Source organism: Lipophrys pholis, assembly GCF_963383615.2.
Source record: "Lipophrys pholis genome assembly, chromosome: 6".
Taxonomy (NCBI): Eukaryota; Metazoa; Chordata; class Actinopteri; order Blenniiformes; family Blenniidae; genus Lipophrys; species Lipophrys pholis.
In genome coordinates this window covers 7006024-7031338 of record NC_137629.1, presented here as the reverse complement: position 1 = coordinate 7031338, position 25315 = coordinate 7006024, and the positions used below count along the sequence as shown (strand labels likewise).

At 41.6% G+C, this 25315-nt stretch overlaps 1 protein-coding gene across 3 annotated transcripts in view; it reads left to right on the top strand.

The window, feature by feature from the left end:
* The window catches only part of atp8a1 (ATPase phospholipid transporting 8A1), a 115068-nt gene that overhangs the window by 3819 nt on the left and 85934 nt on the right, over nt 1-25315 (top strand). For all 3 annotated transcript variants that reach the window (XR_013935411.1, XM_080465387.1, XM_080465386.1), the window contains exons 2-3: nt 16799-16913; nt 24752-24851. Coding sequence is in view for 2 of the 3 variants with exons in the window: in XM_080465387.1 (XP_080321513.1) it covers nt 16799-16913; nt 24752-24851 (215 nt within the window). In the remaining variant the exon portion in view is untranslated. The remainder of the gene's footprint in view (nt 1-16798; nt 16914-24751; nt 24852-25315) is intronic.

The following is a 25315-nucleotide window of genomic DNA, read 5'->3' as shown; positions in this document are numbered from 1 at the left end:
TTTTATACATCTTTCGAAAAGGTGGATTCACCTCCTGTGCTCCCGCACTGTTGATGACTTATACTACTGTTCTGCTCCAGCCTCAGCTATTTTCCTTTCTCCATATCTTTAGTATTTTTCTCAATCATGCATCTGTTCTGCAAGTTTTCTTTTGGCTGTTTATATGGGAGATTAAGCCCCCACCCTTCAGTTTTATATTTTAATCACCACAGTACATCAGGCAGGCTTCCATCTAGAAAGGGCAACCCTCTGCCAGGCTTACCACCTAATCCATCAACGGCCTGTCCATCAGCTCTCCACACTGCACACTCCCCAGACTTGGCCACCACGTGCCGCCCCACTCCTTGTCACTCTTCTCTACCATGCTGCGGAAACATCCGATGATCACTGGCAGGCTGGCGCTAAATGTGCTGCCAAAATAATCTTATCTGGGACACTTGGGACTCAGGTGACGTCAGCAGCTATCAGCGCCGTTAATGTGCAATTCTGCAGTTGACAGACATGCACCTTTTAGACGTGAACTCTTCAGATTCTCATGATGCTGAGATGACGTCTAATACCTTCCCCGACTGTCTAGATGAGAACGTGATTGACTAGATGATCACGCGCGTTAAGGCCAGACTGATGGCTTCAAGCATCCTGTTTGCCATTTTAGCTTCTTTGCTTATCCGCTGATAAGCTCAATCTCCCCTCACAATTGACTTTGAAAAAAAGAGATGGGCAGGTAATTCTGTTCTGTAGAGACGAATCAATCGAAAGAACTAAAGTCTTGTGTTTTTAGTCATCTGATTCTCATGCTTTTTAAGCTCTGATTGTCTGTAAGCTAGTTTGAAGAGTCACAAAGTAGACTTTTAACATATTGCTACCTTTCTGTTATTCTCAAGGTTTTTTTTCCCCAGGCATAAGTGAGGAAGGCCGTTTCCCCTGTAGCATTTTTAATAACACCAGCTAAACCTGTCTGAATAGTGGGCGCAGCACAGGGAGGGAGACTGGAGGGGGATAGACTGCTCCCTTCTGAAGAGATCGAGAGCTGCCCATGTGCCTGGCGGATCACTGCCTGATAATAATGTGGTACAAAAGCCCAACACACCACTAAATCCCCTGTCGAGGCCCGCTGGTGTGTCATATCAAGTCCCCTCGGGGCTCTCTACTCTGTGTGCCGGCATGGGACATCTCCACTCCTCTATTTTCCACTTCATGTTCTCCCTTCATCACTAACCGGCAGCCAGTCTAATATCTGCTTCTTCAGATATTCAATTTGCCTCACCTCAACGATTCCCCCCCTGTCTGCAAGGCAAATTGGATGTGGCAGGTCGGTATGATGAGGGGAAATGTGAAAACGCTCCTGTGCACGTGTCCTCCATAGAGACGGATGCAAAGGCAAAGCGGCTTCAGTTTAGCTGCTACACACACACACACACACACACACACACACACACACACACACACACACTGTTATGTTATTTGTTAAACTGACCTCAGATAATGAAGACGATATTCTCACTTGCTGTGAGACATTGTTAACTGAGATAGTTTCACATTTTTAAATAAAATAATGCCATGAATACTTATTCTTGTCGTTTTTTAACTCTTATGTAGGTTCTAGGGGGATTAAAAAAAACAACAAGATTTGTTTTACTAGATATTTGTGGGAGGGAGCAGCTGTGGCTCAGGTGGTAGAGGTGGTCAACATTGGAGCTCAAGGTTAAAGGTTTGGTCATTAATGCCACACATGTTTGTGACTGTGTTGTTAGGCAAGACACCAACCCCAAATGGAGGGCGAGCACATTGTCTTGCATCTCTGTTGCCATGAATGTATGAAAACGGAGAAATGTGAGCTATCAAGTAAATAGCATTTCATCTTATGTGAAACTACTTATAATTTATCCAATTGCAAGATTACTCTTGTAGATGAAGAATCTGACATGTGGCTTTTGTGAGTGGTTGACTGAGTCCCTGAACTGTCCATGGTTTGGAATTGATTAGATCCTCTGATCTTCAAGTTAGACGATGATCCTCAGCAGTGCTGTACAGACTGGATCTTATTTATGAATCTCTGAAAGGCAGCACTACAAATTGGTCTTTGTCGGGAGATAAATCCTCCATACGCGTTAATTTCGAGATCAGCTGGACTCTAAATCACTTCCTCCTTCCTCTGATTTATGAAATATATATATTAGAATGCTAAATAAGAAGTTGTGGCAGACGTGCCTGCCACCCGCAGGTTCACACACAGAGACATGGAGTCTGATCGCCAGTTCACCATTCTTTTATTCTTGAACCACCCAAATCACCAAACACACAGTGCACGGCTGCACTGTCCTCTGCCTGTCACCCCTCATGTCTTGGCAGCGCCTCCTTTTTGGGCAGAGAGGTAATTAGCACCTGATGAGAGTCAGGTGCGCTGCCTCACCTCTCTGCCACAGAAGTCTTAAACTTTTTCTATTTATTGATGATCAGTATTTTCATGCCGTGTTGTTTTGGTGTGCTGTGATGCACCACACGCTCGAAAAGCAGGAAAACGTACAAGGCGGTGTCACAGCGGGATGACGAGGTCAGATGGAGAGGTGTCGGCAGGCACGCCACAAGAAAGCAACACCATCAATGATTAAGAAGATGAAACTGTTGCTGTCCTTGACCCTCCAAGTGCTGGAGCATTTTATGACACAAACCCTCTCTTCTGGAAAGTTTATGTTCTGCGAGGCCATGGTGCCACATCTACAGATCATTGACCAGTTCTTCAAAAACACATTTTATAAATTACACCAGCTGCATCCATGTAAAGATTATCTTAAGTCATTGAAGTTGCAGTACAGATTTTAGTTTAATCTACATAGTAGTTGTGATCCTATAATGCTTGTCATATATTGGTCATAATATGTGGATAGATGTGTTGACAATATGTGAAGTCATCATTTTCAGGCCCTTGCAATAAAGGCAGTGCGATAGCTGACATAAATAGATGGTCCAATTTGAAGACCGAGACTGGAATCAATAACAAACGAGAATAGCTTCCACATTGTTGGTTCCTCTCCCAGGCTCGGGGGCATGCGTGTTTTGTGTGCCACTTATGATGTTTCCATGTATGACGCAGGTGGTGGTTTTGACTGCTTTTACTGTCGCATCAAGTTTGATAACATCACTTAAACACGGGCATGGATTAATTGTCATTGTGCAGTCATTTGGACACTGCAGCTATTTTTAGAGAACGTGGCAGAAATTGCTGACCCCCAGTGTTTTGCCCTCATTTTAAATCTCAGTCTTGAGCTTCAATATGGATTACTTGCTATTTTAGTATGCGCAACAAAATCTCTGGAGCTCATGTGGTAAGACTTGAATTTGATTATTTTTCGTTATATTTTTTTTAACAAACAGAACGTCCTTCAAATAACGAAAACACTGTTTCCACTGGTAGATTTTTTACATTTTATTATAAAAAGGTTTGATTAATTAATTTCACAATAGCGTTCATATTTGACCACGCAATATCATGCTTCGTTCCTTGAAAGTTTACACAAACTAATGCCGTTGCATTGTTTTGTATAAACAGCCTTCAGAAGGAATCTTACAAAACCAGCCAGACAAGAGACGACATTGTCATTGTCACACGGCTGTAGAAATCAACAATTTGCTCGATGCAATTGCATTTTCTTGTCCTCGTTGCTGCAAAACTAAATTGATGTGCGCCACGAGAGGATGTCATCCTCTGAATGTGCTTTCTTGCAGAAAAGACAAATGACGCTTTGTTTTAAAAAAAAAACAAAAACATTTTAATGCAGTTTTCTCTCTTTGTCCTACACTAGCTGCACCGTATTTATGGTATTTTCTAATACCCTGTGTATAATGCTGAAACATTATTGTTTTATTGTCAGAGACACAAGTTACCATATTCAGTAATATCGAGAAGAAAACAAACATGGTCATTCTCATGCCGTTTAGATTCAAGTCATGTCTCGTTAAGATGTATTTCAATGAAAGCATGTACATCGCAGCTATATTTGCGGTTGACTGACATTCACAAGGTCTACTTCCTGTTTTGAGACGATCAAATTGCACAACATATACCCTTCTTTTTTATCATTCATAAAGTAAGGCACAGTGGGAAGGTCTCTCTCTCCCAGGACGAATGTGGCTGAGCTAAGCTCCGTGATGTCACTGCAAACCCCAGCTGCTGTGTTGTCCCTGGACTGTCTGTCCCACTGTAGTCCGCCTGAGCCTATGAGGAGCCAGACGGGGAGGAGGGGGGATTAATTCCGCAGCTGCCCTGTTGTTGTTGTGAGTGCTGGTTACAGCATTGTGATCTGATAAGCGCCTTATAGATATTGTCATTGCTTTGGTTGATGAGGTATATGTATATATATATATATATATATATATATATATATATATAAGATGGGTTGGAGGGAAATATATATTATATATATATATATATATATATATATATATATATATATATATATATATATATATATATATATATATATATATTATATATATATATATATATATATATATATATATATATATTTCCCTCCAACCCATCTTCTCATTCACAAATGGTCAGAGATGGGGAGGAGGCTTTTATCTCTGTGACGATGATTCCCATGAATAGTGGCTGCTCTGTCTACTGAAATATTAATCTAAAAGAATCATGTAGCAGTCTTTCTTTGGTGGCCAAGAGCAGATATAAATGCTCACTGGTTTCTGAGACTGTGACATCAAAACGTTAGAGGTTTGTAACTTCTTCTTAAGTTGGACAGCTTCCTTTTTATTAGTTTACGTGATTAGCTTTGTATGCAAACTGTCTCTATAGTTCTTTTGTATTTTCTGTTTCGTGGAGCAGTGGCTGCAGTTTTTCTTCACAAAGCTTCTGGACTGTGGTTTGGCAGCAATTCGTTTGCTCGTGTTAGATCAATGTCAGTAGCCCCAAGCTGCCTGCCCCCCACCTATCCTGGCTTCATTGACTAAATCGTGTGGGAGCAGGGATTTGGCCAGGTCACGTGATGGCTCATCTACACTTTATTGACCAGCCTACAAGTCTCAGGCTCATTAGTGCCTGTGCTGTACCTCAAGAGTCAGACCGGACCCTGCTTGGACCTATTTCTGAAAAAACAAAAGGCTTTTTACCTTTTGATTTACTTCTAGATTTTTATTGGAATTGACTGATGGGGCCCTCTGAAGAATTAGTCATGGATCCACTTGAATCCTCTCTGTGCAATCAAAGTCACAGTAGGTGCTGACCAAAAGTAGTTTTCAGCTTGAGCCAGCATGTGACATGATTTCTTTTATGACTTGTGTTATGAAGCTTTATTTCAGGAAAAGCATTGATAGGGTAGGGTTACTTCTAATATATATTTAGACAATAGTGGTTGTTTTTCAATTTCTACTTTAAAAGCATCTATTTGTTAGATTATTGCGACAATATACCTTTGGAATATTTCTGTAATGTACTTCTAACTGCAATTATCTCTGTATGGCTACTAGTTGTTTTTGTGATATTTAACCCTGCCTATGAGATGTGGTGCTCGATAATGTACTTGACTGTCGGGTCATTGTTGCACTTGTCAATGCACCCTATTAGATTCATTTAATTTTGCTGACAGTGACAGTCATGGCCGCAATAATTTTTCACCCTCAATTCATCTACCTGACCTGAGTGTCTACATTACCACCCAAGACATGATAAATCTGGGAGAAGTTTCATTCATCTTGAACCTGTTTGTGTACGAACGTTGTTCCGCCATTCAAACGATACGTTTTGTAGGAATAGCAGAATTAATATCTCGCCACAAATGGTGTACTTTATTTTATATTCTTGCAATATTTGTAAAAAGTCTCTTTTAGGGTTTATAAGTTTTACCATCCATTTGGGGGAAGGTTTTTTGTGTGTGTGTGTTTCTGTCTTCCTGGACACAATTCTGAGGCATGCAGGGGAAGACTGGCGTATCTTGGCCGTGCCTTTCCAAGACCACTTTTTTCCCCAGTGGGTACCGTCTCCAAAATACATGGCTCCTTCTGGCTATTGTTCCACCCATCTGTCTGTTGGCTGACACTAGCAATAATCCTGACATCTGGCCTGCATCCAAACTCATTATGACACTTGGTGACATTGATCCTTCCTCTTGAGGCTTCCCCTCCAGAGCTACGTGTGACTGCTCTGCACTCCTACTGAGCTTTATTTAGCTTCTTGTCACTCTTTTTCCTCCTCTATTTCTACGCCTCTTTTATTGTTTTTGTATGGCTGGCCTGTGTGGTGGTTCAATTAATAAATGAAAGGTGTTGGTATGAAGTCTAATGCAACACAGATAAACAATTAACCCCCTGGCTGTGGCTGCCCAGTTTCCCATTCCAACCATCTTCAGTGATGCCAAGGTAGCTGAGCTGTGACATGTCTGTGGTTAATGAAATTAGGGCCCAGGAAGTGCACATTGTCCACTTGGGATTATTAAGAGTAGTTCCCACTGAAACATCTATGGCACAGTACATTATCCAGAGTGTGGCACAAACTAAGGAAATTAACTGGCTATACCACTACCTATTGCAGCGCAAGCTGGGGAACAGTTATTTTAATGACTCTCTCCACTTCTTACACCAAAAGCATTTTGAATTGTGGTGTTGGCCTGGTGGCCTCTTGGAATACTTAAATTTTGCATCCAGTTACAGCAACATTGCGCATGAATGTTGAGGACGATTTAATCGTTGCTGACATTGTTTGATCCTAACTCACTGTGATATTAAATTATGCCAATATGGAATAAAAGAGTTTGGAACAATGTTTCCCTTTCAAGTTCTCAAGCTCTGCTTACCACATTTTAGCTGTAGCCCTACTTGCATCCACAAATCCAATTAAAGTTTTTACATGTAGCCTTTAAGTAGATCAGGTGTCAAGAATAGTAGCTGTAGGGAAAAAGCCGGCTGGCTTCTGAGGATTTGTGAAATGCAACTCTTCCCTGGCAAAGACTGTGTACCTGTTGGTCTACATCCACACTGTTACCTGTGGTCACAAATTTTGGGTCATGCCCGATCGACTAAAGCCCCATCCACATGACCCAAAATGATCTTTTTTCTCCCCGGCGTTCTCAAAATAATTTCCGTCCACACGTCACTATAAACACGGCTCGACAGGGCTCAACACAATGCCTAAGGGCATGTAGTACATATGCCAGGCCTTTAGGGGCGCTGTGACTCTCCAAATACATCGAAAATGCAGAAGAAGACTCAGAGAACATAGAAATATAGAAGTTGACTCCTGCTCATAGACTTCTATATAACTCTTGAGTTATATTTGGTTATTACTGCAAATAGCGAGAGAGTTTTCAGGCTCCAAAAACGCCGCCTCAAGTGTTTTATTGGCAAAAAACGGTGCGTTTACATGAAACGACGTTCTCGTGTGGATGGCCCCTAAGATCACAGATTCAAGCATCCCCAGAGTAAGAGCACGGCAAGACTTTCCGTGCTTTAAACAAAACCGCGTGATGGGGCTGTTCCTCGCTGATATTGAGTCGAGCTATCTGAATGATGATTAGGATTCCTCTGGGTCGCCTCCCATTGGAGTCCAACAGGTTTTTGGCACAGGTGAAAACCCAGTACAAGCTGGGGAGATTAAATCTCATGTTTTAGAATTGGAAAAAAAAAGAATGTTGTGAAAGAGGAGGCAGAGTTGTTGAGTCGGTTTTTCTTTATTGCTTCACACAGCATGACATTAGACCTGTCAAACATTTCACCCCATACATCACAGCACTTCCTCCTTTAACACCTCCCGCATCACCAACACACACCCACTCCACTCTGAATGAGAGAACCTCCCTCAAGGTGCACCACTATGTATCCTTTTGAGAGGCAAATGTGTAGACAAACATACAAACCACTTCAAAAAATATAGACTTAACCTAAAATGGTGTATTGTTGAAATGCAGGGACCCTTTGCTGCTGGTCAGTGGCACACAGAATGGAAGTGGACGGTGGAAGGGTTCTGGTTTAAATGTCACACTGCCATTGGAGCAAACTTAGTCTTCCCCCTGTTAGTCCAGCAGCCTGGGCTACACAGAGGTCGTCTGGATGGGAGCCACTATAATGCAGGGGAAAGAATCTGCGCAGGGTGACGCTAGTGGATTTCCTGCAGCTCTGGTCATACAGTAATAAAGGGGATCCTGAAGGGCAGCCAAAGATTTTAGAGCAGATGTTACTGATCCTCATGAACTGCTTTTTAGTTCGGAGTATGAGCGAGTGGCCGTATTTGGATGCCATAGTTGACATGGAAGCTGCTTGGGTTCCCCTGGATGAGCAGGAGGAAGATCAGGGATGCCTGGGCTTCTTTACTCTCCATATTGCCACAAACCCCATCGAGGGTGAATAGAGGATTAATGAACTCTGGTTATAAAACTATGACTTTCATTGTGGTATTGCATGAATACATTTTTTTTCAACTTACAATGAAAATACTTACAATGTGCAATGTATCATTTTCACATTGGTAGTAATACACTGCCTTATACACTGTATGCTCATAGATCAGTTGTACTGTGCTTTACGTGGAGACCACACTCAAGTCAGAGAATGACAGAAATGCATGCATTGTGGTGGAAAAAGAAACATCCAAAATTTCTTGTATTCCTGACTGCTTCAGCCCCATTTTTTCTGTTAATCTACAGGATGACTTTAGAAAGATAACACTGGATATTGCCATTGTTTGGAACCACAGCCGCATAAGATGCATATGATGTGACAGAATGTTTGTTGTCAGCTTTTATTTGAACTTTGCAAGCAATCCCCTGTGTCAAAGCTGCTAAAAGCAGAGAGGTATTGGACCGAGTTAAGCAGAAGCAGCACCAGCTGCAACTGGTGCATTGCAGCACCTGGCCTACCTCAGCGCACAGGCTCCTGCTGCGAAGACTCATTCAGAGCAGAGAGACACAGCATCAATCACAGCAGCTCAGCCAGCTCCTATGGCCTGTTATTTCACACAGGCCTTATGCTGCAGTCAACAGCCACACCAGTCCCCTCGCTCAATTTGTCATTGGAGACATTAATTCCTTGATTACCCAAGATGCTTAAAGATTTAGCTTCTTGACTAACTAAGGATTTGTTCCTTGATTTTGTCAGAGATCTCTCTTTGGCATATAAATGATTATCATTGACATTTCATTATGCCTTCTCTAGGCCTTTGTATTTTGTAGGCTGCCCGCTTCTAGAACTCTAGTGTGTGAGTTCCTGTAATAATTGTTGAGGAAATATCTTTTTTTCTTAGGTGTGAGAAACTAAGCACTGAAAGCATCGGGGTAACTTGCAAGAAGAAGTCAGTTGCCAGTGTGTAATATTGTGATTCAGTTTATGCTTGTGTCTCACATTGATGCTGGAATTTCTAATAATACAGGTGTTCATAGAAATCCAACGTGCTGTGGTATGTGCAATCAATGTTCTTTCAACTGTAGGTCAACATCTTGTTTGTGCTGTTGTCCTGAAATCACCCAGCTAATAATGTGTTATAGATGCAACATAGCAAAGCTTGCAATGATTTAGTACCGTTGCAGCGAGTGTTCCCATCCTCATCCACTCTGGTCTCAATGAGGCAGCTTGCCTTGGAGTCAATGTCCTTTCCTTCACCTTTACACAGTGCTGTTACTCATTGCTAACCACCTGTCGTCCCAGTGTTACCAGGTGAGCTCTTGGCTGCAAATTCACCTTTAATTTAGGATAGAAGAGTCTAAGCCAGGCTACTCTCATTTGGTAATAAAAGTGAACAAGATGAGCCTCCTTTAATTTGATTTGATATCATGTTTATGTTGATTTGAAAGTGACGGTGTTAAAAATAAACAGGAGAAAGTGCAATAACTCAGGATCAGCCCTAACTGAGTTTTTTTTTAATTTGTTTTTTGTTTTTTCTTATGCTAATGATTGAAAATGAAAACTTGGAATGATTTGCATGTGAATACATAAATTAACTATAAATACACTAATAATCAAGTGAGATTTATTTCAACCAGAGAAGCAACCAAAGTAAAGAAAATCAAAACAAAAATAATCTAATGCACAAAGTTTGATGTGATGGTTAAAGCTGCTGCTTCATCTGCCTGTTAAAACAAGGTCTCCATTACATTCTCTCAACAAAGAGTCTTATTAAATATTGCGCAAGAACATTCAGCTAGTCACACATTATGTAATAATAATTATTATTAAAATAATAATAATGCATGAGTTTTATATAGCGCTATTTTTCGAGGTTACTCAAAGATGCTTTACATTGCATCATCCATTTACTCCATACTGGATGGTGGTAAACTACGTATGTAGCCACAGCTGCCCTGGGGCAGACTGACAGAAGCGAGGCTGCCAAACTGCGCCTTCGGCCCCTCCGTCCACCACCAACCACTCACTCTCACACTGCATTCACCCAGGCAGTTTGGGGCTCAGTGTCTTGCCCCAAGGACACTTTGGCATGTAGACAGGCAGAGACTGGAATTGAACCTGCAACCTTCCAATTGGGAGCGACCGCTCTACCAACCGATCCATTCCACCCTGGCATATACAGTTCTGTCAAGCCTTGAGTCATTGATAAGGTTACAGTCGTGTTTCTTTTGGTTGAGTGTACATTTTATTGTGTTTCCACACCTTCCACACATCAAGTGTGGCTACCAACCATCCAGCCATCCATCCATTTTCTCCCGCTTATCCGTTTCCTGATCGTGGGGATGGCAGTCTGAGTACTGTCACCCAGATCACATTGCACCGATTAAGAACCTTTCCTGCGGGTGGTGAGCCCACGGGAAGTGGCAACCAACCACAAGAAGAAAATTCTGAAAAACACGTGAGAATTGATAATGGAGACAGCGGTACAACGTTTTTAGTGCGACTGGTCAAGATGTTTACAGTTCTACATTGAAGTGTGGCTGCATGTCGAGAAAAATACTATATTTTGCTGTACGCACAATAGGATGGACGGCGAAAACTTGATGGTGTGACGTGGACTCTGGTGCAGTTGCTTTCACCCACTCTTGCACTGGACCAAGGTGTGATGGGCTTGAAGAGGTGTTCTCTTGCAGGCCAGAGTGTTGTTGTCATGTTCACACCCACTGTGCTGCACCCTCCTCAGTCCCAAAACTCTACTGGGTCAACATTAAAGCTAAATGTGTCTGGTGTAACAATATTCAAAATTGTGATTGTGTGTTTTCTAAACTTCTGCTTGAGGTAATGCTCGTGAGGCTTTTCATTTCATAGATTAGTATTTAAGATTAATATTTTTTTGTAATACAAAGTTCTCCCTTACAACCTCCATAGACAACAAGGATGTCAGTTCTTTACTTTGTATACAGGTATTACTCTTTAATCTCCTGTTATGTCTAACTGCTGTTTTGCCCTCACCCTAATCCAATAAACCACCGATGGTGATCTGACGTCTTGCATAACAGAGCCAGGATAACCAACCTATGTTTCCCCCATTGACCAAAAGACTAAAGAGGGCAGTTTATTTTTAGCCCGGGAGCACATGCTAAGATGAGAAACTATGAGGAGATGATGTTTGGCAGTCACTCCTCAGTAATTCTCTGTGCAAAGCCAAGTGGATCATTAAAATAACAAGAGCTGTAATTTAAGATTCAGGGCTGGTTTAACAGCGGCAAGAAAGTGCAGAGTGTAAGGTGAGAATAAGAAAGAAAATGAAGAACAGCGAAAGTGTGACTTTGAATACGACGTCAGCCTTGAACTTTGTTTCCTTTTGCCTTGTCGTGACAAGAAAGAAATACCACTGGCAGGAACTCACGGTGTAGGTTGCAACTGGGGCACGTCCCGCAAGGGCTCTGGTGACAGGAGCTCATGACTCTGCGTTTTGTTGTTTTTGTTGGTGCTTCCAGCAGGCAGATTCCTTCGCTCATGTCACTCTCCGTCTGTGCGTCGGAAAAGCACGTCTTTCCATTTTCAACTTCAGGGTCTACTATATGCGTAGTCCTGGAAGCTATGCTATGCTCTCCTTACTCCATATCCCCCCAATGCTACTACCACTACACAGTGTGGATGGCCATTCAGCACGCACAGGATCACATGTATGCAACCTGAGACCTGAGGAATACTGTTGACATGAGAGTTTTACAGTGGCGCTCGCTTGGCAGCGTTAACAGCTTTAATTCTAGATATATCAATCACAATGAGACGACAAGGAAATGTGCACCTTAGAAACCCCACCTTTTTCAGGCAGGTTCATGTTCTCATCTCACAAACAAAATGGTCCTTCTCTAATCCGCCTCTTTGGCAGTTTCAGATGTTGCTGCTTCGAATTAAGTTTTAGTTTAGTGAAAGATTAGTTAATCTTTAATATATAAACTAGGGATGTCCCGATCACACCTTTTTGCCCCTGATACAATCCGATTTTTCAAAAATGAGTATCGGCCGATACTGATACTTTCCTGATCTGATACTTACATTACAATTGCAAATATACTCAATAGTCTATTTTTGGAGCAACTAAGATGTCTGAAGCAAAAAGCACTATTGGCAGAAGCTTTGTTTAGCTAGAAATGATTGTAAAACTCACTTATTGAATCAAAATTCTTCTCAGAATGACTTAAGAACTTATTAAACTTTATTCAGTCATAACAACAAAAAAACAATTACACTCTGCAGTCTTGTATCTCTTATTTATGTTAACCTAAACAACTTCACCTGGATTTTGTGGCAAATAAAAAAAAAAACTAATGAAACCCAGTGAATCAGTTTGACTAACATATAAACTATAAAAAACTACAACATGAACAGTATTCAGTAAAACCAATCTCAGAAGAACCCAATTTCCAATTGTCTTTAGGGGCGCTGTGACTCACCAAACACAACAAAAACGCAGAAGAAGACAGACCACATAGAAATTTAGAAGTGGACTTCTGCACATAAACCACTATATATAACTCTAGTTTTATAGGTCTATGGCCCCGCTCCGCCTGCTTCTAGCTTCTGCAGCTCGACAGGAGCTTGTAATCCGTGATTGTTGTGGTTATTAGGTGACGTTGTGGACCGCGGTGGGGGGAGGAGGGGGGCGATTACGTCATATTTTTTCCACGGATGATCGTCTTTGCTGAGCGTACACCGGTGCATGTTTACTTTTTAGATGTCTTGTCAAATTAGTTGGCTAAACAAAGCTTGGTACTCCACCTCTCTGGGCTGTGGTGAAGCAAATAGTACAACTGGCCGCTGGACTGGTTTCGTTGTCAACCTTAAAATACCTCCAGACTGCTGACATTTTATCCACTCAATGGCTTTAGGCTGCTAATGTCAGTTTACAGCTGGTCGCAAACGGGGCTCGCTTTACGGCAGCTGACGTGAAATTAATTAATTAATTTTTAGATCGGGCCGATTCACGATCAGTCACAAATCACCAATATTGGCCCCGATCCGATCGGTAGATATCGGATCGGGACATCCCTAAAATAAACTATCAACTGATCAGTCAAAGTGTCAGGTGTCTACTTAGCTTTCATGTTGGGTTCAAAGTAGGTGTGTGCGTGTCTGCGTGTGCCTGTGTGTGCTGTAGTCATGCATCAGTGAGACAGCCTAGCATGTCACACTTTCCCGCGTCCCTTTAACCTCATTGAACAAAGTGTTTACAAAGCTATGATTCAATTCAGTCAGCCATTGCCTTCAAAACTCCATGTGTGAATCGTCATCTGCTCACTTAAGCAGTTGAAAAGCACTGCAAAAGTGAAATCCATTTACCTTTCATGTTTCGGACATGCACACAAAGGTCAGACGGCACAAACCAATTGGATGATCTGTTCACAGATATTCAAATGGGATCATAAGCAGGGTTATACCTCCTCCATTGATCCGATCATGGAGTTTTGTGATCAATTGGATCGGGCCAATCGAATCTAAGATGGAAGGTTATGAAGTGATTTTAATCGGATCAGTGTTTAGTCGGATTACTTATGGTCCATGTAAGTGCAACTAAAGTTGCAGACTCACTAAAATAATTTGATAAATGTAGACGATCTCTAAATGTCTAAATTTGAGTTTTGATTCTACATACTGCAGTTCAATCCAATTCAATCCAATCCAATTTATTTATAAAGCACTATTAAAAACAACTCAGTTGACCAAAGTGCTGTACAACAATATAAAAATACAATTTCACTATATATTCATCATTTTTCAAATGTATTTACAAAGTATTTTAAAGTGGCTAATTACAACTCTCAAAATACTCTCAAAAGATTGAGTTTTTGTTTTACTTTAAATCTAATAAGTAGTTATTATTTGCCATACATGTGTAAGAGAAGTTGCAAATCATTTTGTGGAAAACTGAAATGACTGATCCATGAAAAGCTGTGCTGCTGTTTATTTCTTTTAGTTAACTCCTTAAATATTGTTTAACTTTTACTTTCATGATGAGTGAAATTGGAAACTCTAAACAGAGATGGGTCCTTCTTTTATTTGTGGTCTTTTAAAGAAAAAGTTTTTTGACTTTTCTAGAGCAAATGCTTTAGATATTCCAAGCTTGTCAAAATGAGAAATGTGGATAAAGCCCCTGCCTGATAACATTTGCACATTCACTTGACCAATGCACATCTGCATACATTTTTCAAGTCAGTTGCTGTCAAGATGCCAGATGCTTTGTCCATCCACTTCTGCAGTAAGCACATTTGGGATTTCACTGCAATGACCCTGGACAGCCTTTTTACATGACGCAGCAGCAGCATGCAGTCTCCAGAAGCAAAAGCATGCATGCTAATGTTGTAGCTGAGCTGTAGCAATGGCGTCTTTGTTGAACTTTAATACGTTGCCAGTAATGGCAGAGCAGGAGGCTCTTTACAGCCAGAAAATAAAAGACAACAAAAATGAGTTCCATGTATTTGCAACCCACATGCAGAACTGAACAGGCCTCAGTAGGGTTGATTTAGCCAACACAGCTCCATCCCACTTCATTGAACTTAGTGGCAGCAGAACCGTGCCTCGCTTTTCCAGAAAAGAGATTTTATCCACCCGAGTCAAAGCAGTTTTGAACACAGAAAAGCAATTTTGTTGTTTTATTCATGAGGTCAGAATAAAGCAGAATGAGTAATTGTGAAATAAATGGGTTCTCTACACCACCCTTATGGTAAGTTTGAGTAAGAACCAAAGATTGTTTTTTAATTGTTACTGTCCATCAATCCTTTGCAACAGAAAAATACAGAATCATTTAATTCATCAATCTGGTTTGATGAAGCTCTAGGATGGCTTGTATCTCCTGTATGTTGTAGTTATCTGACACCAAAGTGCTGCAGCTGATCCATGCAGATACGTTCTGTGAGCTCCAGGCAGCAGGATGTCACTGTTGACAGGAAATGTTACTTTTAAACTAATTTGCAGCAACAATATATTCCCAAAGTGGTTTGGAAATTATATGTGTGTGTTTTCTTTCGCTTTTCTTTAAAGCACGTGTTCCGTATTTGGACTACTCCCCATTTGTGACATAGTTCAGTCTAAATTTCTCCAATAATTTCTGGTAACATAAATTGAAATGTTGTTCTATGTACAAATATTGAACAAGTATTTCTCTCACTTGGCATCTTATTGTGGAGGTAGTACTAAAATACTCTCTCCATTCTCAGTGACATGTCATTTGGCAAGCCCACCGTAATATTTTTAGAAAGCACCCTCTCTCCCGATTAAGATCATAATTTGGGCATTATGCTGCCATCAGACGATTGCTCAAGAGGCGAGACAGACTAAAGGCCAATTCATCCTCCATAAGAACAAGAAGAAAGTTCGGCAGTGTGGGGTCCTGCCGAACAAAATGACGTCATTTCCGTCGGCCAGCTCCTTCTGGTCGAACAAATTTGTTTCGACTGTGCCAACTGTCCTGGCCGAACTGTGTAGGTGCCGCACTGCCGAAACTTCTGCACTGTCGTGTGCTGCGCATGCATGTTCCAGCTCGCTCATGACTATCGGTCATATTTTATTCATGTTTAGCTTGTAACATTGCTACTGTACGAGCACCGCAGCTTGTTAAAATGTCAGAGTGCAGGCTTACGTGATGCACCTGAACGCATCGAGAAAAGCTGTCAGCTCCTGTAGTTAAAACCGGACCAACATTGCGCTCAGACAAAAACTCTCTTTTATTAGTGAAACAGTTAAGCGAAATGCATTTCTGAAAGCACTGGAGGCAAGAAATAAACTGTGCTGTTGAAATGCTAAAACGCCGCTTCACAGACATGTGGCTGCTATGAGGGGGCGTGGCTTGCGAATTCGGCAGCTTCTTATTGAAGTTTGAACAGTCCTGCTGAAAAAACTATTTTTTCGGCAGCTGGCTGACGTCAATGCCGAATTTTCTTCTTGTTCTTATGAGTTCAAAAAGGGAGTATGAAGGGGCCTTTACAGTGTATTACTTTACAAATGTCTCCTCAATGCATTGTTTCAACTGAACTGATTGCAGCTGCACTTCCAACAGTTCAATTTAAATATTGTGCAGTTTATCAGAGATGCATTTAAATAAATGTAAGTCAACACACTTTGACTGACACACTTTTGCAAAATGAGGATTATTCATCAGAAATCCTAAAACAAGCTATTCCAGTTGCATTTATCATGTTTGGAAAAGTTGGATGTAAACTGTATGTGTAAGCCATCTAAAGCATCAAGGTCAGCTGAGCTCCCCACACAGTTCGTTGAGTTACGAACTCACCTCTTCCTGACTTCTGTGGGGACTTCTCATCACACAGCATCTGAAACACTTCAAACAACCTTGTCATCTTACTTTTGTCTGTGCTCAAGGCAGAGCTCTCTTCTTTTTTTTTTTTACCTTTGAAACTTATAAAATCTCTTTCCTTGTATGCTACAGGTTATGAAAAGACAGAGGACACATCAGAAAAGACATCCTTGGCTGACCAAGAAGATGCCCGACTGATATACCTCAACCAGCCGCAGTTCACAAAGTTCTGCAGCAATCGAGTCAGGTAAGTCTTATTTACTGAACGTCATACATGATGGGAAGTGAACTGATGACAGGATTCAAGTACCACTTTGAGTGGAACAGGAAAATCAAAGATGTACGTTGTAAAGCCTTTGACAGGCCGCCAGTCATGGGACCAACACAAAGACAGACGGTCACGCACAAGGGTTTTCAGGGGTCCACATACAGCACAATTTCATCTGGAGAGGGCCAAAATGGTAAAATAGTGCCATAATAACCTTTGAATTTAAACTTGCAAGTATTTCTTTGTTATGGCACAGAGGAGAACCAAACAGTTACTGCAATAAATGTCTACAATCCCAACATAAAGCCAGTTTTGATCAAACCTTCTGCTGCAAAATACATTGAAATGTCCCAAAAACATTAGGGAAGCTGAAGCTCTGGTTCTTCCAGTTCAGTCTACTGCCCCGCCTCATGTGGCCAATTTCTATCTATGGGGTCACCTTGTCCCACGCCAATCGGTTGGAGAGATTGATGAATGTACAAGTGAAAAAGTGACTAGGAGTACCAAAATGCCTCAGCAGCATAGGCCTGTACGGAAAGGAGCCCTCTCCCTGCCAATTTCAAGCCTGGTGGAGGAGTACAAACGCTGTAAGGTAAGACTTGAAATGACCCTCATAGAATCCCAAGATCCTCTTGTCTGCAGTGCAGTTCCCACCTTAGCCACAGGGAGGAAGTGGAGGCCAGGCTCAGCAGTGGCACAGGCAAAGTCCAACCTGAGACATCGGGACATAGTGGGTCATGTCCAGCATTGCAGAGGGGGCCTAGGCTTGGGTGCAATAGCAACCACATGGCAGAAGGCAACTTCAGCTGAGCGCAGGTGAAGGGTGATTGAGGAGGTGCGCCACCAGGAGGAAGCGATCCGGTGTGCCAGAGCCATGTCCCAAGCCAAGCTGTGGAGCGAGCTGTGGAACGTGGAGGCTGATATGCTGCGCTTTACTATCAGAGCCACGTATGACATCCTGCCCTCTCCAGCCAATCTACATCTCTGGTTTGGAGAAGATCCAGCTTGTTTCCAGTGTCTGGCTCCAGCAACCCTAAAACACATCCTGGTGCGTTGCGAGACCAGCCTTGCCCAAGGCAGATGCACCTGGCGCCAAACCAAGTGCTGAAGTGACTTGGCTGCTGCACTGGAGTGCCATGGCCCCAGAAGCCCAGTCTCCCATCCGGCAACCAACATCATTCGTACGGAAAGGGGAGAAACCGCTGTCCAACCGATTGTCTCCAGACTGAGGTCCACTGATTGCAGCCCGGGACCGGGAAATGCGAGTAGACCTAAATCAGAGGCTCACTTTCCCGCCTGAAATTGCAGTGATCAACCTGTGCCCAGACCTGGTCCTATGGTCCAAATCCTGACGACGTGTTTTCATCGTTGAGCTGACAGTCCCCTGGCAGGAAGCCATCGATGAGGCATTCGAAAGGAAAAGGCTGTGATATGCAAACTTGGCCACTGAAGCAGAGGGCCGTGGATGTACATGTGCGTCCAGTGGAAGCGGGTTGCAGGGGCTTTGTAGCTAGATCCACCACAAGGCTACTAAAAGAGGTATGGATCAAAGGATTAGCACAACGGGAGGCCATCAAAGAGCTGGGGGCTACAGCCGAAGAAGCAGTCACTGGCTGTGGCTGAAGCGGAAGGAGATGTCATGGGCTGCCAAGTGATCTCATGCAGCCTCCGGTGCGACACACGCCCAGGCCTGATCAGCCCGCGGTGTGCCAGCCTTGGGTGAGGGTGGATTGTGATAAAAGGCCGAAACACCCGATCAAGCCGGGGTGCACAACCGGTGTTGTGTCGTATTGGAGACACCAGGTGGCCTTCCTCAAATTGAACCCCAACCAAAAGGACGTTGCCATCAACAGCAAGGATCTGATTTATCAAGGGATTTAAACATCTAGCCGTAGTAAGAATAATACAAATTCGTCCTGACCATATGGCTTCGAGACTAAATCCAGTTTGCTCGCAGTGAGGTAGCTAGCGTTCATGGCAGCATCCTCAATATCTAAGCTCAGTGTTGTGTCCACTACTCTTTAGAAATCTCTTTAAAAAAGAAGTCAAAGGCAAAATGTTGCTTTGGGGAATGCAATGAACCAACTCATTGCCCTGCTTGTCCTAAAACAGAAAAATCAAATATATCGCAAAGTGTTGACCCCTGCTACTCCCCATCCAATGTTTCCATTGGCAAATAAGCTTTTCCTGTGCCATTTTTCAGAATTTGATGTTATCTCAGCTGCCAGAACATTCACCTCAAGTTGTACTCATTGGAGAACTTTGCTTTTAGTCTTGATATTGGCAACTTGCATACATTCTGTGGTTTCTTTTAAGACCCACAACAGAACCTGCCTTGAACCTGGCGTCGACCCTCAGATTCACTGCGAACAACTGTTGAATATAGTCAAATGTCTGCCTGGTAAGATTTTACTACAAGCAAAAGATGTTTTAAATTGGCAATATGCTATGAAAAGCATTTGCCAACAATCAATCATGAAGAGGGAAAATATGTAGTTGGCAAACTTTGCCCCTTTTGGAAAAAGACAGCAAAGCAAAAAGTAAATAACAGGCTGATCTTAAATATAATGTCATAATCAGCTTTCCTAAAATTACTTCTGAAAAGATGCACCACAGTTGAAACACTATACTGTGCCACTGCAGTGGAGAGAGGCGCTCCAAACTTGCAGCTGTGACAATAACCTCAGACATCTGATATTTGATAAATACCTACAAGATTTGGTTTACTGCGATCAAGTACTGGGTTAGTGCGTATATTCCAGACTGGCGTCTTTATCCTGGAGCTCCTTGTGGAGACGCGTTCTGCTTTTAGCATTAAAGGTCAAGATTGTTGGGTTAGGCCATCCTCTGTCAAGGAATATTACCATTACCATTGCTGCAGCATGAGCAGCCTGAGATATGAATGTGCTTACACAGACACAGCCTCAAACTAAACAGGAATAGTAAATGGGGAAAAACTGTATGAATTAAGTCTACGGTGCTCGTTTCTTTCTTGCTCTAACATTATAACATGGGATATAACAGACAAAAGGTGCTAAGGCACTTGCAGAAGGTCTTTCTAAATTCTATTAGATTATTTACAGGTTTAAGAAATAAACACTCTACTCTGGAAAAAAAAACGCCTCACCTCAGGCAATGAAATCGGTATATACAATTTTTTTGTGAATGTAGTTATTGGCGTATGGTTCTGACTGCAAATATCTATCTGGGGTTTAATATTCAGCTCTTGGATTCCATGGACTGGGGTACCCAGGGCACACCAGTACATCACAGGACAAACGCTCCCATTCTCACCTGCAGGCAATAGAATCATCCGCCATTGACACATGCATGGACTGTAGGAGGAAACCAGAGTACCTGGAGAAAACCGAAACAAGCACAAAGAGGACATGCAGACTCCACTTGTACCCACAACAGTCTCAATATGAGGCAGGAATGCATTTGTTGTTGTTGTTGTTTTTTTCTTAAATATTTTTATTTGAGAAAAATCAATGTTTTCCTATAAACAAGATTGCTTTTGCTAAACCTTTTTCCAAATTGTCACATTTCTGTTATTCAGTTTAAACTGGTACACACATTGCAGTCATAGTAAGGCAATTGTTATTGTGGTAATAGTTGGTTTTGGATCTTTCATTTTCTAGTGACTCTTCTCAATATTGTAGTTTTAGTGAAATCTGATTCAGGTGTTTACTACTTAGTATTCATTTTTTGTTGCTCTCGTCTACATATTTTTCATAGCGAGATCTTGAGAAACAGCAGTGATCTTTTGAAAACTAATCGCACATCAACCTTTTTAAGAAGAATCCATATTTTTCTCATGTGAATGTGACATTTTCAAGCTGTATCTTAGGATTATTGAAATGACTACTGTGTTTTTCAAGCACACACTGTCAGTAGTTTCCTTTTTCTTTTGCGTATGTCTGTTATTGTCCTAGTAGTTGTTTTAGTTCCTAATGTGGCCTAACCTCTGCCTCAGGCCCTGCAGTTGGCGGCTGTACGCTGCTGTAAAGATGTAATTTGTTCAACGGGATTGGTTGCTGTCTCAAAGTGACCTGTGGAGACTCTTACAGGTGCAGGTCCTGTGACAAATGGTGAATGCAATCTTACAAAACAGACAGAAAACACAGGCTACACTTTTTTCCCCCTTCGCTTTCACTTGATCTAATTTTCCCTCTGCACCACGGTTCACCATCACACTGCTGTACACACACATATTACTTCAGCTGCACACGCGTCCTGTGGTTGTGCTATTATATGTAAGGGTTGACGTGGATTGTTTATTCAGCTGCATCGCTCGCTGACAGAACTGGCTGTAATGTAAAGGTGATTAATCGCTGAGTTGTTGACGGCTTATCCCGTGGCAAACAGGAGTGGCTGCGCAAACCCTTTTACTGCTGAGTGTCCATGAAATGCTGATGTCTCATTTGAAAAGCGAGGGATGAGTGAGATGTGAATAGAAGCAGACAAACATGGGCTTGGACACACATTGTCCCCACCTACACACACAAATTACTATAATTGTCACAGACCGTTTATCTTAATTTGTCTCACTCGCCCAACCACGCAACTGCTCTTTTCACTAACTGGTATTTGTATGAATTCCCTCTTACAACTTCTTGTTGTAAGAGGATGTCATTACTACATCAACAATAAACTGCATGTGATCCTCACCATGGAGACTGAGAGATGCTGTACACATTGAGATGCATCGATCATCCAATGCTGAGTAACAGGAAGGCATTAAAGGCTGATCGTCCAACCAGTATTCCAGCTTTCTTTGCTGCTGTGTTAACATGAAGAACGTGTTGGACAAAGGGAAAAACATAATTTAAATCTGGAGCTTTTGATACATGGTATTTTTACAAACCAGAAGATTTACATTTTTCAAGATGCAATAAAATGTTACTGTTCCTATTTATTTATTTATTTCTTCATTTATTTATTTATTTTTTAACCTTTTCCTAATGACGTGTGTGAGCACACAGTCATCAAGGAAATAGTGCATTTATAGTTATATATATATATATGTATACATCCCATTAAGGCATGTCTTCTTCACATGAACTGTATGAAATAAAATGCAATCACTGCTTTTAGTTTTTCCACTACTAAATGATAAGAGGACAAGGTGGAACAGATTAGGCTTTATTGAAATGAAGAATATAATATTTACAAGAAATCAAATTTTTTTCAGAAAATATACTATGGGATGTTGGTAATTGCAGGGACTGCCATTCAAGGTCAGGTGTTAGTGGCAGACAAATTATTTTTTTTTAAAGGTGTGCAAGTGGAAAAGTCTTCAGTGGATGCTGATGGACAGCAGGGTTAGTTAGCTTTCAGGCATGACTGTAATGGTGAGTACAGCTGGACACATCCTGCAAATCCTTTTTTAATTATACTTAACACTTAGAACATTAAACCCCGCGTTTTCCTGAATATAAAGAGTAAGGAAAGAATTGTGATGGGATCTTAACGAGATTAAAGATAAATTATATGAAATTCTTGTTCTATTAGTAAAGATTTAGTAGACTAAGACTGAATAAAGAGTAAATAAATCTGTCAACAGCTGGATAACACTGTATTTAATTTAAAATTTTGTGTATGTGGTCCCCTGATTTGAAACTCTTGAATGTGCCATCATCCTTGTAATCGTGTGAAAGATTTGAATCACCTGCTGGTTGATTGTGAGGTTTGCTGATCTTATTTTAAATGTTTATAATTATAATAATAATGCTGATAATAATAATATATTTAAAAAGCGCAACAAAAAACACAGTAGGCTTGGATCGGGTCCAGCGCCCCGCAACCCTGAACTGGACAAGCGGGATAGAAGATGGATGGATGGATGTAACAAAAAACATGTTAACATGCAAGTATAAAGTGTTTGTTGGCATTAATGATGCTTTCCTTCCCAGCCACAGTTTTGGGGGATTCTATTATCTATATGTGTTCCAATAAACAAAATGTGAGAAGTGCATTGATCATAACTATAATTTCAATGATCTTGCTGGGAAGTAAAAGTCGAAGACCAATAATAATCCGCAATCAATTGTTACCTTGCCTTGGCTTTGTGCGGGAAGTTATTAAGAAAACGGATTGAAAGTGTTCTGCCTAAAAGTTCACCCTCCTGAGATCGGAATGACAAGTTGAGTCAAGAACATAAAATACGAGCAAGACCTCTCGGAAGGGATGATAGCTGGCCCCTGGCTGTTAGACTAACCTACATCACAGCTCCCCAGCCACTATATCTTTGTATCTCAAGGGAACAACTGTGGTGATAACTACACATTAGCACTTAGGTGTTTAATACCCAGAGGGCTCACCCTGCTATGAATGGGAAAGCACTCATGTTGTTCCTTTGAGTCATGGATGATGTATGGAAATGTATTTAGTGAAAGGCAGTGGTAGTCCATTATCTCCTCTCATAGAAATGAAAAAAAGAAGCTATCCCACCTACTGTTGAGTTTTTCTTAAATAAAATATCTGGATGGTTCACATACTCTTCAGGTCAGAAAAATAATGAGAACACTACAAGTTATGTGGTGCACAGATGATCCAGGCGGCTCTTTCTTCCTTCCTCTCACATGCTGTTGCTGTTCTACTTCTTGATATTTGCATATCCTTCTTGGTTTGTTTGTTGGCCTTTACGATGGGAAACACGGAGCTATTGCTTGTGAGGATGACATGCCTCTGTATGTCCTGTGCTGTCTTGTTTTCTACATGGTGAATTGTTGGGCAAAAACAACTGTGAAATCTCAGAATTTTTACTGAGTCAGTAAAAACCGGAATATAAAATACGCATTATTAAAAAAGCAGGCCAATTTATATATTTCCCCTTGCTCATTTAGTCTCTAATAACTATCTTAGTTATTACAAGTTAACCTGGAATTATGGTTTGTTTACTTCACAGAGAATGGACTAATCAGAGCTTTCCTTTCCTGACCCTTTTTCTTTTGAGGCTCTTCACCGAGCTCCTGTGCGAGGCTGGTATCACAGTGTACTGCTGTCAGAACAATGCCAGGCTCCTACTCACTAGCCATCACCCTGTCCCAGATAACTCCACTGTACCATTCAGCCGTGATGACTGCGACTTTATTTTTCTGTGCTCAATTCAAGGCTGGTCCACTTTTCAATAACTTTACATTGTGCTTGAAAATGTGCCACCTATTTCATTGTAACTCGAGTAAAACAGTAGAATAGCTGATGTTAAGCTCCGTATGCTAAGTCGCTAGTGTGTGCGTGCGTGCGCTCAACACACTTTGCTGCCTTGCCAGCAGCTTGGCTTACATCATGCCGTAGAGTATATCTTCTTCCAAAGTGGCTGTTCTGACCGGCCCTTTGCCGCAGCTGTAAATCAGGCCAATGGAGGTCTGACTGTGGGGCTGTTAGGAGCTCCACCCTTTTCAATATACCACCACCAGCACCATAGCTCATGTCTGCCAGGAGGCCTTTATGCTCCCTCTGCCAGCTCCCTTCCTTCTCCTAATTATTCTTTATGATCATTAAGGACACAGGCCTCGGCAGTTTGTCAGCCACACATACAAACACACACAAGCACCGACACACTGATCAGGAGCACAAAGGAGAGTGGCTGAGCTGAGGAACAACAAGGTGGCTCTTGATTGTTCTTTTTTCTTTAAATATACAGCCTAAACATGTTATTCACTTTTCATTTAGGTTGTGTAATGAAGTTTTCGTTTATTTTATTTATCTGTTATTCCATCACCATATTTTGTAACTAACCAGTGTTTTTTCTCTTGTTCCCTCTCACTCCGCCTCCACCCGTCTCCTCATTCGCTGTCTGATCTGGCCCTCAGCACCGCCAAATATAATGTCCTTACCTTCCTCCCGCGATTCCTCTACTCACAGTTTAGGAGGGCGGCCAACGCCTTCTTTCTCTTCATTGCACTCTTGCAGGTAAGGCTGATGGTGTTTTTGCTGTGTTATTGAGAAATTGCAGTATTAATGTGCAAATGAGTTTGGCATGCCCTAGACACAACTTCCCGAGGTCGTGTCTGTAATTTCATATGCACACAGATACACACATTCAACACAAGATTTTATATATATACTGATTAGGAATAATGCATACAATACCATGTGTGCCTACTTTAAAAGGAAGCTTGATTCACCTACAGGCTCAACACACTAATACTTTGTATTACACCACATCCTGTCGAGGATGACTATGTATTTTTTCCTTTTATGGTACTCATGCCACTACACTCTACTACAGAAACCGCATTGTGCTTTGAATTTGACATGGGACACAATAATGTGATATTTAGAGCCACAAGCAGAAAACTCAAGGTGAGGTTAAATGCTTCATCTTTAAAGATTGTTGAAATTGGAGTTCCTGTCACTGTGTTTATGATGTTTTA